Source organism: Fusarium sambucinum, chromosome IV (genome assembly GCF_050947815.1).
Source record: "Fusarium sambucinum isolate potato_lamoka chromosome IV, whole genome shotgun sequence".
NCBI classification, from domain to species: Eukaryota; Fungi; Ascomycota; class Sordariomycetes; order Hypocreales; family Nectriaceae; genus Fusarium; species Fusarium sambucinum.
In genome coordinates this window covers 776,684-790,782 of record NC_139291.1, presented here as the reverse complement: position 1 = coordinate 790,782, position 14,099 = coordinate 776,684, and the positions used below count along the sequence as shown (strand labels likewise).

The 14,099-nt window shown below is 39.4% G+C and overlaps 3 protein-coding genes across 3 annotated transcripts; 1 reads left to right on the top strand and 2 right to left on the bottom strand.

Moving 5' to 3' along the window:
• Positions 1-3,822: 3,822 nt before the first annotated feature.
• FSST1_000277 (uncharacterized protein) lies at positions 3,823-4,329 on the top strand (the record flags this gene model as incomplete). Its single annotated transcript, XM_083228799.1, has 1 exon — positions 3,823-4,329. One exon carries the CDS (start codon positions 3,823-3,825, stop codon positions 4,327-4,329), a length of 507 nt encoding a protein of 168 aa, XP_083090459.1.
• Positions 4,330-4,390: 61 nt separating this feature from the next.
• FSST1_000276 (ankyrin repeat domain-containing protein) lies at positions 4,391-5,995 on the bottom strand (the record flags this gene model as incomplete). The annotated part of the gene is made up of 1 exon (XM_083228789.1): positions 4,391-5,995. One exon carries the CDS (start codon positions 5,993-5,995, stop codon positions 4,391-4,393), a length of 1,605 nt encoding a protein of 534 aa, XP_083090458.1.
• A 779-nt stretch (positions 5,996-6,774) lies between these two features.
• On the bottom strand, positions 6,775-10,829 carry FSST1_000275 (uncharacterized protein; the record flags this gene model as incomplete). The annotated part of the gene is made up of 3 exons (XM_083228778.1): positions 6,775-7,689; positions 8,380-9,787; positions 9,847-10,829. The coding sequence occupies 3 exons, from the start codon at positions 10,827-10,829 to the stop codon at positions 6,775-6,777; spliced, it is 3,306 nt and encodes a 1,101-aa protein (XP_083090457.1).
• Positions 10,830-14,099: the final 3,270 nt, after the last annotated feature.

The following is a 14,099-nucleotide window of genomic DNA, read 5'->3' as shown; positions in this document are numbered from 1 at the left end:
GTGGTGCCTGTTGTGTTGCTCGTGTAATTAGTCTGCAACGAAGTTTGGCCAGTCGTGAGAACCTGAGAGGATGACGCGGAATAGGAAAAGAAGTCGAGCCACGTGCGATCAACTTTCGATCAGAATCGCGGAATGATAGTTTGCGAAGAAATGGGCCCTGTTTTGTATTGATTAGATATGTTTTTGTCTCATGCATACACGGCACAATCTTACATCATTATGCAACTGTATTGAGCTTGAGTTTAGGACATCCTTAATCAGTACCCCGCTCCAGAAGACACCAGGTACATATGGAATACTTGGAGGGTCTTCAGTTGTGGACAGTACTAGATTTCTTATACCACGATGATCTTCAGCCATATATAGCTTTGGGTATTGCTAGTGTACGCCCCGTTTGAGGAATATTTGTGATAGTGCTGACATATGACTCGCCCTCATAGTCGATGAACGTCCCAAAGAAAGGTCTTAGAATATCGAAAGATGATGAACAAGGCTTGTGGTATTTGAGTAGCAATCTGGCGTCTGTGACGGCGTACTCCTGTACTAGGTATTGGGCGATCTCTCGTCGCAACTCAGTTGGTAGTGCTCTTGGTAATTTTAAGCTCTTCGTCATTCTCGCTAACAGCTTGTTGCGTCGATCTCGTTCTTGGACCGGAGTAGGTTCAAAGTAATATTTGGTGTCGAGATAGTACTTTGCTAAACCAATAGGAGCTATGAGCTTCCGACAGAGGGAATGGCATCCAAACATCTGAAGGTCATAACGCTCGCTCTGAAAGACGGTCTCGGCGGGCACGGAGCAGTGCATCAAGCCGAGGGAACTCTTGACACACTTGCCATCACGTTACTTCATAAAATATGTGTTTTCGCCGCCAGGATCCACTGCTACTGGTTAACTGGCTTGTTATCAGATTTTGAATATTGAATATACTTACGAACAATTATCGCATCATGTTCCTTAAACTCAAAATGGCAGAGGTCGCAGAAACGTTTCACACAATATCTCTTCATTGTCACCAGTAGGACAATTGTGATGAAGAAACGAAAAAATTGTTGAGGAAGTTGAATTGAACAGCGTTTTTCAGCTGCTGGAACCTTTTTAATCTAGGCGATCCAATATTTCAGGGGCTGGGCCGTCTCCCACTATGTCACATGTGGATGGAAAAAAGCAAACACAGCAAGGCTTTCATGTCACACAACCAACATGCATTTCAAAGAACCTATCAGAGTCCAACTGCCAAGCCTCATTGATAATAAACACCAATAATGAACAGGCCATTTAGATTGTAGTGTTTCATAATCCTTTCCGTGGCATTGAAGGCTTATTCTTCGACTTTCTTTCACAATCCATTGTTGCGCTCAGTTCCAATATTAATCTATCAACATTTTGTCAGTACCTTTTGCGTAAAGAGGAGGAGGGACTTGACAGCACTGTAGGGTAGCTTTGTAGTCCCTTTTTAGAACCAACACACATTCATCCCTGCGTCAACCCCGCACCAACAGTTTCATCCCTTCGTTACGCGTCGCCACAAACTATGCATAACGCGACGTTTTGGTGAGCGAGGCGCAATGCTGGCACGTCGTCGAACACAGTACTCATCCTTGACGCATTCCAAATGGATCGTTATCAACAGTTGCCCCTTGACCGCTCTCACTCATATCGGCATACTTGATTCCACATTCTATAGCCCTTTGCTCTACTAATTCTGTTCCCGCTCATTGTCAGTCACTCAACGCCATTCGGCTTCAGTGGCGGCTTACCTATATTTGTTGGAAGCACAACCGATCCACTTTCGTCGAGTGCAACAAGGGCATCTTTGACCCAGGTGCGGCAATTAAAAGCCTCTCCCGTTCTTTCAGAGGGATGTCCATTTGCCGGAATAATTTTTATTACGCGTTCCAGAGAATCATGACTTTGGATGTCTGACAGTAGTAACAGCGTAATCAGTGGTGTAGCATAGCTTGGGTCGCCATATTTTACCTCGTAATGCCAAGGACCGTCGCGGTTTGAAGCATGATGAACGGTGCAGCCGCCAGTGGGATCCGTGATGACAATCCCCCAGTGCTTCCAAAGTTAACAAAAATAGGAACGAATGTTGAAAGGGGTGCACTTACATATTCTCCCGGTTTTGCGCGTGAACTGAGAGAGATGTAGAGAGATTCAGTGTTGAGATCTCCAACGAGAGACATAGCCGATTTCAGTGGAGTCATAAATCATTCAAATTCAGATTGAAAGTTCCTCTTCAACAAGAAACTTAATAGCAAGCAGCAAGTTAAGGTCAGATGATAATATGCTACAAAAGTGAGAGGTCAAATCAATAATCACACGGTTGGCGCCGGTTGCCTAATCATGTTTCGCGTTGTAATTAGTTGATAATGAAACTCCGACACGTGATCTAAACTAAGCCCATTTCGGTACTAAGTTAGTGTTCTAAGACGACATCCATCCTTGTCAAGTATCAAAGAGCAAGACCAAAGACTTCCGAGACTTCGCGCAAAGAATTTTAGAATAATTTTACAATGACAACTGAAGGCCCCTCGAGACAGCGGGCTCTAAGTACGATCGAGATTTCAGATCCAAGTTATCCCAACAACCGACTTCTTGAACGTTTTCTCGAAGACTCAGCTGATCCCAATGTCTCCGCCCGATACCTCTTTGGAAGATGTCCTGAAAAGGAGGGGTGTGTTGACTTTGCTGAATTTCTATCTGATTGGAAAACAGTAGTGTCCTCCTGTGAGAAACATTCTCAATTCTGGTCACAAGTCTCATTCTAATGGAAAATATACAGTCAAAACATTGCAATTGCCGTCGCCTGACAATGACACTGTTTCCAAGGTCAAGGCAAGAGATGGTGACAAATGTATAATCACTGGCCTGCAAAGTTCGTTCTTTGATCCGTTGGTAGTCACGCCTATTCCTCGCATTGATGTTTCACTCACCAAGGTAATAGATAATTCTCTATGCTTCCATGGCTATTCGACGATTATTAACCGTTACTACGATAGCCTCAATTGGAGACACTTCAAGTCTTTTTGGGTTCAGATTGCTACGACTTCCTAAGTAATACCGGCAGGGCTGACGGTCCTCAGAACTACCTACTCGTCCGCCGATCTGCTGCACTTGCATTTTCGCAAGGCTATTTCAGATTTAAGTTCTCTAGAGATCCAAATGTAAGTCCCTATTTCACTCCATAGGCATTAGCCTCTTCGAAACATTTTCTGAAATCTGTGAAGTATAGCATTTGGCAAGTCCTTATTGGTGGCTCCGATAAGCCATCAATCATAGACAAGATACCGATGACCAGAAGGGGCTGTTTTAAAGACTATTCAGAGTCTGGAACGCCTTGTCCTGATAAATACTTACTAGAGGTGTTCTCGCGATTTGCGAAAGCCATTAGTTGGTATCGAGTATCTACAGATATTGCTTTGAAAGAACAAAAACCCCCGACGGTCAGCACCAAGGCTTCCAAGTCATTGAGCTATCATATATCGGAATGTGGCGCGGTCATATTTTCTTCATTCTGCCGTCTGATGCCGTCCCGGGTCCGGGGACAAATTTACCTTGGGTTGTGGCGTTTGGGGGCTCATTTGTACGGATTGTCATCCAGTTTCAATGTGCAGCGGCTCCCCTTTGGCATGTATCTCAAGAAAGCTAGGCAAAGAAACGATCAAAGTCTAGTAAGCGAGTACGGTGCATTGCAGTCCCTGCGGAGACTTACGCATGTACCTGTCCCACGCCCATTGGATCTCGTTTCTGGCCCAGACACATCTTACTTGCTGACAACTCGACTTCCGGGGTATCCTGTTGGCAGTTGTCTGGACGCCATGAGCGACGGCGAAGTAGATGCTTTCATTCATGAACTTCAGGGATATCTGAGAGAGCTTCGGGCAATTCCGAAACAAGTTGGCATGCATTATGCCATCTGCAACGCGGTTGGGGGGCCTTGTTATGACTATCGCATGATTGCTGGACAAGACTATGACGAAGCAAAAGGCGACCTCATTGAACCATTTGAGACAGAAGAAGACTTCAACCAAAAGCTCCAGACCCCAGCGCTTCCTGGTGTCGCCCACAAATCAGGACATGAGATTGTCTTTACACATGGGGACATAAATATGAGAAATATCCTGATGCACAATGGTAGGATCTCTGGCATAGTGGATTGGGAAAACGCTGGCTGGTTCCCTGATTATTGGGAGTACACAAAGGCTCTTTTTGTTACTAGAGTCCATAGGCGGTGGCTGAGGATTATGGATCGGGTATTTCCAGTTTTTGGGGACTTTAAGGATGATCTTGCTACTGAGCGGCAGCTATGGGAATATTGTATGTAAAAATCCTTTTCGTCTTTAACAGCAAGGCTACCGTGATATTACAAACAATACCATGGAATATTCACCTAGCACGCGGCTTTTGTAATTCCAGCCATTGAATATCATCTTCTTCCCTCAGCTTCTTCAGTTCCAGAAGTCGCTGTTGTGCCGTCTTTCCATCGCCATTCTGTAGTATGTTCACTCCTGCATTCCCGGCAACCTTCGACACCATCTCGATACTATCGTCTTGTTTTTTCCTCGATTCTTGACCAAGGTAGGGATAAGAAATAGCAAGACGGAGAGGTGTGTTATGCTTCATATTCATCAAATTGGGGTCTGCGCCTTGCTCCAGCAAAAAAGAAACCACGTCGGCAGGACTCATTTCCGCCAGTGCCAGATGTAACGGCGAGTTTCCATTCTCGTCAGTGTCCATGACACTGGCTCCGTGGTCACACAGAATACCCATAGCTTGAATGTCGGCGTTGTCGGCTGTGAAGGCGTGGTGCAGTATGCTGTGCAGCGGCGTCTCCTTCCTGTTGTTCCGTATGCTTGCGTCAGCACCTTTACTGCAAAGCAATTCTAAAACTGCATTATGTTGCTTGTAGCTTCGAGCTGGATGTTGCGTGGCATAGTGTAGTGCGGTGTTTCCGAGGCTATCTTGTATGTTGATTGCCGAAGGGTCAATATCTAGCAGGATATTGATAATCTTGATGATGTCCTGAATCATGTCTATCTGCTCAGCCTCCATCATGTAAGGTTTCTGCGCAAAAGACATGTAGCTGCGATTCACCCAATGAAGCAGATGGCTACCACTACTGTCGCGAGATGACACCATATCTCTAATTTCCACTCCAGAACCTCGAGAGTCGAAAAGAGTCTGGATGACATTGACGTTGGCATGAAACATTGCAAAAGAGATTGCGGTCATGTCGGAAACAGGATCATTTTCGAGCCCAAGACGGCGTCCTGTTACCTTGGCGTGAATATCAGCACCGCCATCGATAAGCCTTTTGACCAGCTTTGGACTTGACCATCGCACAGCCGATGTCAGAACAGTGTGATCTGTGCGCTCAGGGTGCACAGCAACATCAGAAGCAGAAGCACCCCTGTCTAACAGCAAGTTCATCACAGCTTCGCTTTTTTCGACGGATGACTCCCGGGTGTTCACCTCACCGTAACCGCCTGGCCAGATACTAGCGGCCTCCAGAATGGGGGTGCAGCCAAAGGCATCGCGCCCATCGATATCAGCATAAGCTGGCTGGTTGTCGAGTAAGAATCGTACAAAGTCCAGATCAGCTTTGTGTGCAGCCTCATTGAGGAGGGGCCACATTTCTTCCCTGTAGCTCACACATTCGGGTACAGTTTCCTGGTGAGACAGAAGGAATCGAAGTACCCCATGACTCCCTTTTTGGTGCGCGAAGTGGAAGACAGAGTAATAGTCGGGACCATCATAGTTCTCTCCTCCAATCACCCAAGGGTCAATCGCGAGATATTGCTTGAGAGATTCGACATCGTCACGGCACATTATCTCATGAAATAGCCCACGGGCTCCGTTTTCGTATAGTATAGTACCATCTGGTCCTGTCATTGTAACAGGCACATTAGGAATGTGTCCTTCATAGTATTTAATCGGGGCGGTGCTGAAGTTCTCATACGCTGATTCTGTTGGTTGGCGAGCAGAAGACATGATTGAAAATATGGAAGTTGGAAGGAATGCGAAAACATATTCAGAAGTAGATGATAATTTCGAGCATTTAATGGAATTGTCTTCGTCGGTACTATTCTGGGGCGTTTACCTGGCCGGGTGACTCGTCGCCGGACTTTTAATTTCTTAATTCGTTCTCAAACCCACCTTGCAACTTCAAATCATCAGACCATCAGCCCCATGTCACATATAAAAGTGGCACCTACTAGTCCTAGCTTGGCATAGGGCTGTTCATTCTTCAATAGGTAGCTTATCTACCCAAAATCCCTGAGTCGTCTATCACCGATGAGACTAAAATACTCACGAACGACTCGGTGACAGGAAATGATAGAACTAACATTCTGAGACTTCAGTTGATGCTGTGGTGCTTAGCTGACTGGATGAAAGAAAAGAATTCCACTCGTCAAGATATTCAGGGTGACCGTTCTCGTAACTTCTGTTGGTCGTTAGTTCACCATGTTGGTCGTGAGATGTGGACTTTGAGTCCACAGCTCCACATTGCTAGCAGGGTTGTGATCGTATGAGACGTGTAAATAGCGAGTTGTTGTTTCTCTGTGTGGTTAGTTTCTCTAATGAACCAAGTCATAATTTAGATAGCAACTTGAATCTTCAAAAGGTAAACTGCGAAGTCCAATATAAGTAAGAACTGATATCTGTATTAGATTTACCTTATCCTATTAGCTATCAAAAAAGGCACCACCACCGAACCATAATGTCATCATATCTGAAAATGTGTTCGCCGAATCTTTTCCTCTCTTTTGCTAAACGTCCGCTGGCTCCGGACCGTTATGACTCGCTTCTGGTACTGTAGAGGTCTGTTCCACTCGCTTCCTCTTCCATTTCCACAGATCGCCTACCGCGTTGAAGAATTGGCAAACTCTGTCCCATATCCTTTCAAAAAGCATTTCCCAGTACCAAGTTTCGAAGAAATATTTCCCCTTGATCCACCAATAAACTTCCACTTCGCTCTCATATAAATCTGATAGTAGACGAAAAGATTGGTAAAGCAATTCTTTCATAATTCCAAAGAGCGATTCTAGATGACCCGATAAAACCAATAGTACTACCGTTGCTGCAAATGCCACAGCAGAAGTCTTGATCATGCTTTCCAAGGTCTGACTGCTGGGCTTTTCGCTCATGCTAAACACACCTGTGCCGAAGCTCAGCGGTAGGAATATGACTGTGACGTAGGTAAATCGCTTGATGTTATCGGCTCTTCGCTGATCGATGTCAGTACGCATTTTTTCAAGCTCTATTGTCAGCACCTCGTTGAACTGAGAGATGTTTGTATGTTTGCGTCGAAGGTCCTGGACACTGTGGTTGTTTTGTACGAGCAACTTTGATATAATAGGGCGGTACTTGATCTCATCATTGAAAGTCCACCGAGGCGGCTCATCCTGACGTTCTCGCTCCCTGTTTTCCCATAGTTCGATCTTTGCCAGGTTATCGGCTAAGTCCTGCGCAACAGTTCGCAGTATTTGTTGGTATGATTGGCATCGTTGGCTGACTTTCTGGAATGGATAGGGGCGTCGGGTCGTCGGTTTCGAAAACCCAAAAAGTCCCTGACTACCTGGTGTAGCGCTTGGCATTTCCTCATTCGCCGAAAGCTTCCAAACGTTGGATTTAGCCTCCTTCAAGATCTGGACCGCATTCTGTCGCATTCGATCTATCATTCTCTGAAACAAAAGAAGTTCGAGGACTCTACGTTGCCGCCAAGGTTCATTGTTGTCCCCCAACGCTTCCAGGTCCAATGTCGTAAATTCCGTATCTCCCTTTTCTCTTTGATTCCGAAGGATGTTTTTCACAATACTTTCAACATTTTGCTCCATCCAATGTATGCTAGGGTCACTCTCGAGAAAGTAAATCGTCCATTATCGGTCGAATAAGTCGCCGTCGAATCGACAGGACATGGCCACTTTATCCAATACCTCATGAGCCAGAAATTCGCCAGCTGAAGACTGAGTGACAGAATGGATTGATCTCCAGCGACTCTTCCAATTCAAGGAATAAAAAGAAAGATGAAGTTCTGTAGTCCATCTATTCTTCTCTGCTCTTGTATATTCAAAGAAAGACTTGTCATAAGAAATGTGCTTCGAGAAGAAACTCATCATCGCTTGTGACTCTCCTCGGACCTGCGGATACGGTCTTTGTGCCCATCGATATTGAGTGAACGAAGCGTATAGTCTTTTCTTCGATGTACTAGGCAGCCTTCTCTCCTGGATCAAGCTCGTGAGGTGGGACCGATCTTGTGCAACCTGACACAAGTCGTCAAGTTTTGACGGCGCCTTCTTTCCAGTTTTAGACCTTCGGACATTGATCACAACCCCTCTCACATCTTTGTCAAAATGAGCGTCACCATAGCCTACCTTATCAAAAGCTCGCTTAATGGCGTCCACGTTGATCTTTCTACCATCAGTTTTAAAGAAATCTGGCATATTGTAAAGCCACTCGTCTGAAAGCTGAACGATGTTCGTCTGGTCCACAGGATTATTCCACGGGAAGCTGAGTTTCATCGCCCCCGTCCCAGCCTCACTTGTGGCATTTCGATTGGATTGGCACTCCAAAAGTGTTTTGAACGATATCCAGAATTCCGGATCGAGGGTCGACAAGGGCCATGCTTGAAGTTCTCCAGTTATAGGTGAAGCCATTGACTCATCCGGCGGCTGTGCGTGTTTCCAAAGAATGTAAGGGATCTCAAATGTTGATCCCCAATACGTATCTCGCCTCCATTCATCCGTGTAGATAGTTGGTTCATTGTCGATGTCTAACTGTCCTGGAAACAAAGCATTGGGCCAGATACTACTTAGAAGGACAGAGGTAGCACGCCCATGCATTTCCCTTGGTGAAAGTGAATTCATGGGCTTGCCCTTTTGGGCCATAATCATGGATAGAGCAAAACGTAGTGGTTCGTCCCAAGTCGTGTCATCGTTATCCTCATGCAGTCGTTGACAGTCCACCAGATCTTTCCATATACCAAGCTTGTTAGACCAAACATCTTCAGCCGTGACAGTAGCTGCTCCAGGCTTATCAAAAAGGCCACAGTCCATAGCATGAAACAATGAGGCATCTTTGTTGCGAAATAGGAAACGGATGTGACTGGGGCTTCGAGATACTGAAAGCATTCTCTTCTTTGAAACTGGGTTTTCGGCCGTAAACCGCTTCAAAATCTGACCTTGGACGACGCTAGACCAGTAATACCTCTTGCCGGGACCTTTTCGAGATTGCCCTTCCCCAGCATTTTGATCGGCTGTGCGATGAACAAAAAGATGATGTTTGAGACCCAAAGCCTCGGCAGACCTGATAGCTTGCCATATCAGAACATGGTCAGTGAGATAAAACTGATGAATGGGCGCTTTCATGTCTCTGGGAAATGCGTAGCTGCCAAGCTTATTCTTTGTGTCAAGATCCTTGATCCAAGCCTTGACAGCATTTGCAGCAGTATCGGGAACTCCGTACGACTTGTCATATTCATAAAGGTCCCCAGCCTTAATGAACTGGAATGGGACATCGACGAGGTACTCGGGGAAGCACGGATTCTCTTCCCACCCATCGATACCTTTTCCATTGACCCAAGTATGAGGACATTCGACATTGCCGGCTAGATCTCTATATTCCCTCCCGAAGACCCATTTCAAATGACCTTTGAGAACCTTGCGAATGCGTCTCACCATAAAACAGCCATAGCACTTTTCTACTTCCACACATTTGCCTTCGGCGTGTTTCAGTAATGACTCAAAATGATTGAGTCCCATCAGAAGTAATTGGAAGCAGTAGCTGAAAATTGTTAGCAAGCTTTGAACTAAGATAAGAAATTCGCCGAACTGTAAACTTACAAACTTGCAGCAGTAGCAATGCGATGGTCGTCAATATCTCCACATGTCAAGGCAATAGCCGGGTCACTATCTTGGCTTGTAGCAGTATGTACAGGAATGCTGCAGACTGATAGTATGTGTTCCAAATTACGCCTCAAGATACTGTTGAGACGAGAAAACTCGGTAAAAGCCGAGTCGTCATGCATACATGTTTCGGAGAACCTCCGCAATACGGGAGGATGGACTCTGTTTGAGTGAAAATAAAGGGATGCATCGCTGATCAACTCCAGAGAGTAGGAAAAAGTTATCTCGGCTGGACCAGATGTCGTGCCTTCAGGCCAGACCATGCAGAAGGCATGACAACCATTCTGCTCGCTGTTCTGGAGACCTTCTGCGAATGATAAAGCGGAATCACTCATATAAGCAGAGATAAACAGAGCAACTGCCTTGTTGTCGTCTTCCCTCCCGTGCCATCGCTTGATGTGATGCGCTTTAGGCGACGACAATTCAGTGTGATACCCATCGTCGTCTTTCTCGGCCTTGTTAAAGGAATTGCTGCTTGTAGCAAACTCCAGCTGACGTATGAGTAGATCAGTCCTCAATTTCATTGAAGGGCGACCTCCAGCGAAGAGGAAGGTCTGATAGACGATGCCATCAGAAATGTTGTACCGAACTTCAAACTTTCCATTGTCGCCATCGATGGTAAAGACGGGCCATCGATTATTGATGAATGCCGCAGGTGCGCCATCGACACCGTAGCCCAGCCACGCTAGATCAGGGTAGAACCCGATTTTGTGGTCCGGGTCATCGGCCGTGGAAAGAAACGTTGTAATGCGATCGACAACATCATAAGGCTGTGGAATCGATGGGTGATCCACGCAGTAGCCAACCTTCTCGCCGGCAAAATGCTGGCTAATTCGCAAGAGACGACCTGAGTGACTCACAGTGGCAGTGGTTCCATTGTCTCCGAAGGAATAGGTGCAGGACCTATTGGGCGTTTCCATGTTGGTTTAAAAACAAATGTGTCCGTTGACAATGGAGCAGAAAGTGTTGAAGTTGGAACACTAAAATAAGGAAAAAAAAGATATAAGCTGACTGTGGTAAATGGTCTTACTGAATTAATGATCTGACAGTGTTTTCGGCTGCGTACAGCGGAATGATTATGCAGTAATCAGTCCCCAGTTAAAGACACAGTTAAAGATACTTTATTACTCTCTGGTAGAATAAGATAACAGGTCTGCATATAATCCAGATCAATTGCATGAATATAAGCCACTTTATTATATCGGAGTTTATCTGCCTAATAACTAACTTACCTAGTTAGCCTCTGGATTTAGCCCTGCTTTAATTTAATATTATAAATTACCCTAATAGAACCCTAGATTAACCTTTAATTTTACTTTATTTTCCAGTTACCTCTATATATAGTACTTATTATTATAGTCTTATATTAATAACCTTAACCCTTTAATTAAAGATATTAATAATATAAATAACCTGCTTTATTAAGCAGATTAATTACTATTAAATATACCTTATATTTATAGCTATAAAGAAATTTTCCTCTTTAGCCTTTAGTTTTTTACTTAACTCTAGCTTTTTATATAGCCTTATTAAAATGCCTAGCTCTTTATAAAGATAATATCTCTTAGCCTCTTTTTCCTTTAATAAAAGAATTTAATAATTAAAGGCAGCTAGTTTAATAATATTATTATAATTAAAAAAGTTAAAATCCTAGCCTATTAACAAGGCCTCTTTTATAAAACTAGAATCCCTTAATAATAATATTATAATAGCCTTAATAGCCTTAAGCTTAAGGTTATAATTATTATTATCTTTATTAAAATTATTAATAGTATAATTATATAAGGATTAAGATAATTATATAATATAATAAAAGGTCTAGTTATATAACTTAGTTTAATTAACTATAATATTAAGTTTTACTTTAATATTTTAACTTTATATTAAACTCTTAACTATATATATAAATTTCTTTCTTTAACTTTAACTTAAATAGAGTTTTCTATAGTTTAAGCTATTATAGCTAGATATATAGGAAAGCTATTACTTAGAATACTTATACTTATCTTTAATAGTCTAAATAAGTATTCTTAGTTCTATTAACTATAGCTTATATTAACTTATTATATTATAGAATATAATCTCTCTTATTATAAGGGTATTTCTATTTCTAATTTTATAATATAATATATAAAGCTATTACTTTTCCTATTAAATTTACTATAAATCTCTCTAAAGGATAGAAATACTAGGGAATTATATAACCTTATAGCTAAATATAGTTAATACTATACTATCTTTAATTAAAGGTCTTTAGCCTATAGAGATATATCTTAGCTTTATTATTATAAGGTTATATAAATCTTAAAATAAGGCTAGGCTAATATATAATGCCTTAATAATCTTATTATATATATAATAAAATTGCTTTATATATTACCTAGCTATAAGGCTATAGTTATAAGGTTAAATAATATAGTAATATAGTATTAATATTATAATTATAATCTAGGTTAGCTTAATATATTAAATAGATAATTAAAGGCAGGATAATTTACTTTTTTTATTATTATTTTTATTTTATTTTATTAATAGTTTTATTATATAAAGAAAAAGAAAGTATTTACTATTATCTTATTATTTTATATAGTTTTATTTTAATATAAAGTTTTATTAAAAGCTTATTTAAAAGTATAGCCTTATATTATAGCCTTATAATATTATTAAATTATTAAATATTTACTATTTAAGCTATTTTATTTCTTTATAAAATAATTAAAAGTCTTAAAGATATAAATAATTATTATTATAATAATATTATAGCTTAAGACTAAACCTATTTACCTTATAGTTATAAGTAAATTAAATTATATAGTAATAATACTATTATTATTACTTTAATTAAATTATTAATTAAATTTTAAATATAGCTCCTTAAGCTATAGCTTATTAATAGAGCTTAACCTACTTATAATACCTATTTATAGCTATAAAACCTATTATACTTAAAGTATTCTCTATTTATTAATATTACTAGACTTTATTTATAATACTATATAGCTTTTACCTATTAGATATTAAATATAATATTTATTTACTTATTTTTACTTTTCTTATTAAATAATATTAAGTTATTTTATAATTATACCCTAGAATATTTAAATAATTAATTTAAATACTTCTAGAATATTTATATTTATACTAAGAATACCTAGAATTACCTATTTTAATTAAAAAGCTAGATAAAAGAATTAGAATAATCCTTATAATTAATTACTATTAAATAGAATACTATTTAAATCTAGCTTATATATATTAAATAATAAATTAAAATAGCCTTAAAAGAAAAAAATAATAATATTTTTAAAGCTTATTTTATTAAATATTATACTTTTAATATTACTTAACTTATTATATTTAATATTTATAAACCTTTTAAAATTAATACTTTTATTAAGCTTTATATAGTAATTCCTATAAGAATAATTCCTTTATTTTTTTCTTAATTTATTAAATTAATTAATCTTATTAAATAATTATTTAACCTTAATAAGTTTAAGAGTAATTAAATTAACTTATATTATTTTATTTCTTAAATATATTTAAAGCTAAATATTAATTATAATTAATTTTTAATATACTTTATTTAAATATTTTATATAATTAATTATCTTAAAGGATATACTTATACTTAAGTCTTACTATATATTAAAGCTAGAGAATATTAACTTTTAAGATATTAAAATATTATTAATTTATTAAAATATACTTTTAAAGACTTAAATTATATTAATAATACTTAAATTAAACTATTTTATTTCTATTAAACTTATAAGGATTTTAATACCTTTTTTATTAAGTTTTAATACTTTATATTAAAAAGAGAAATATTAAAAAAGGCCTTTTTTACTTTATTAAAATAAGCTATTTCTTAAGAGCTATATAGAATATTAATATATAACCTATTGCCTAGCTATTAATATTATAACCTAGCTGCTTTTTTATAAGAATTAAAAAACTAATAATACTATTTTATAATTAACCTATAGCCTATAATATAAAAGATAAATATACTATAAAAAGAATATCTTTAAATACTTTAAAAGAAATCCTTATTACCTTATAAGGAAAAAAGCCTTTTTAAAAACTATTAATTAGCTAAAATATCTATAGACTTAAGTAATTAATACTATTATAATTATCTTAATTAATAATAAGAGAATAATCAATATTCTTATTATAGCTTAATT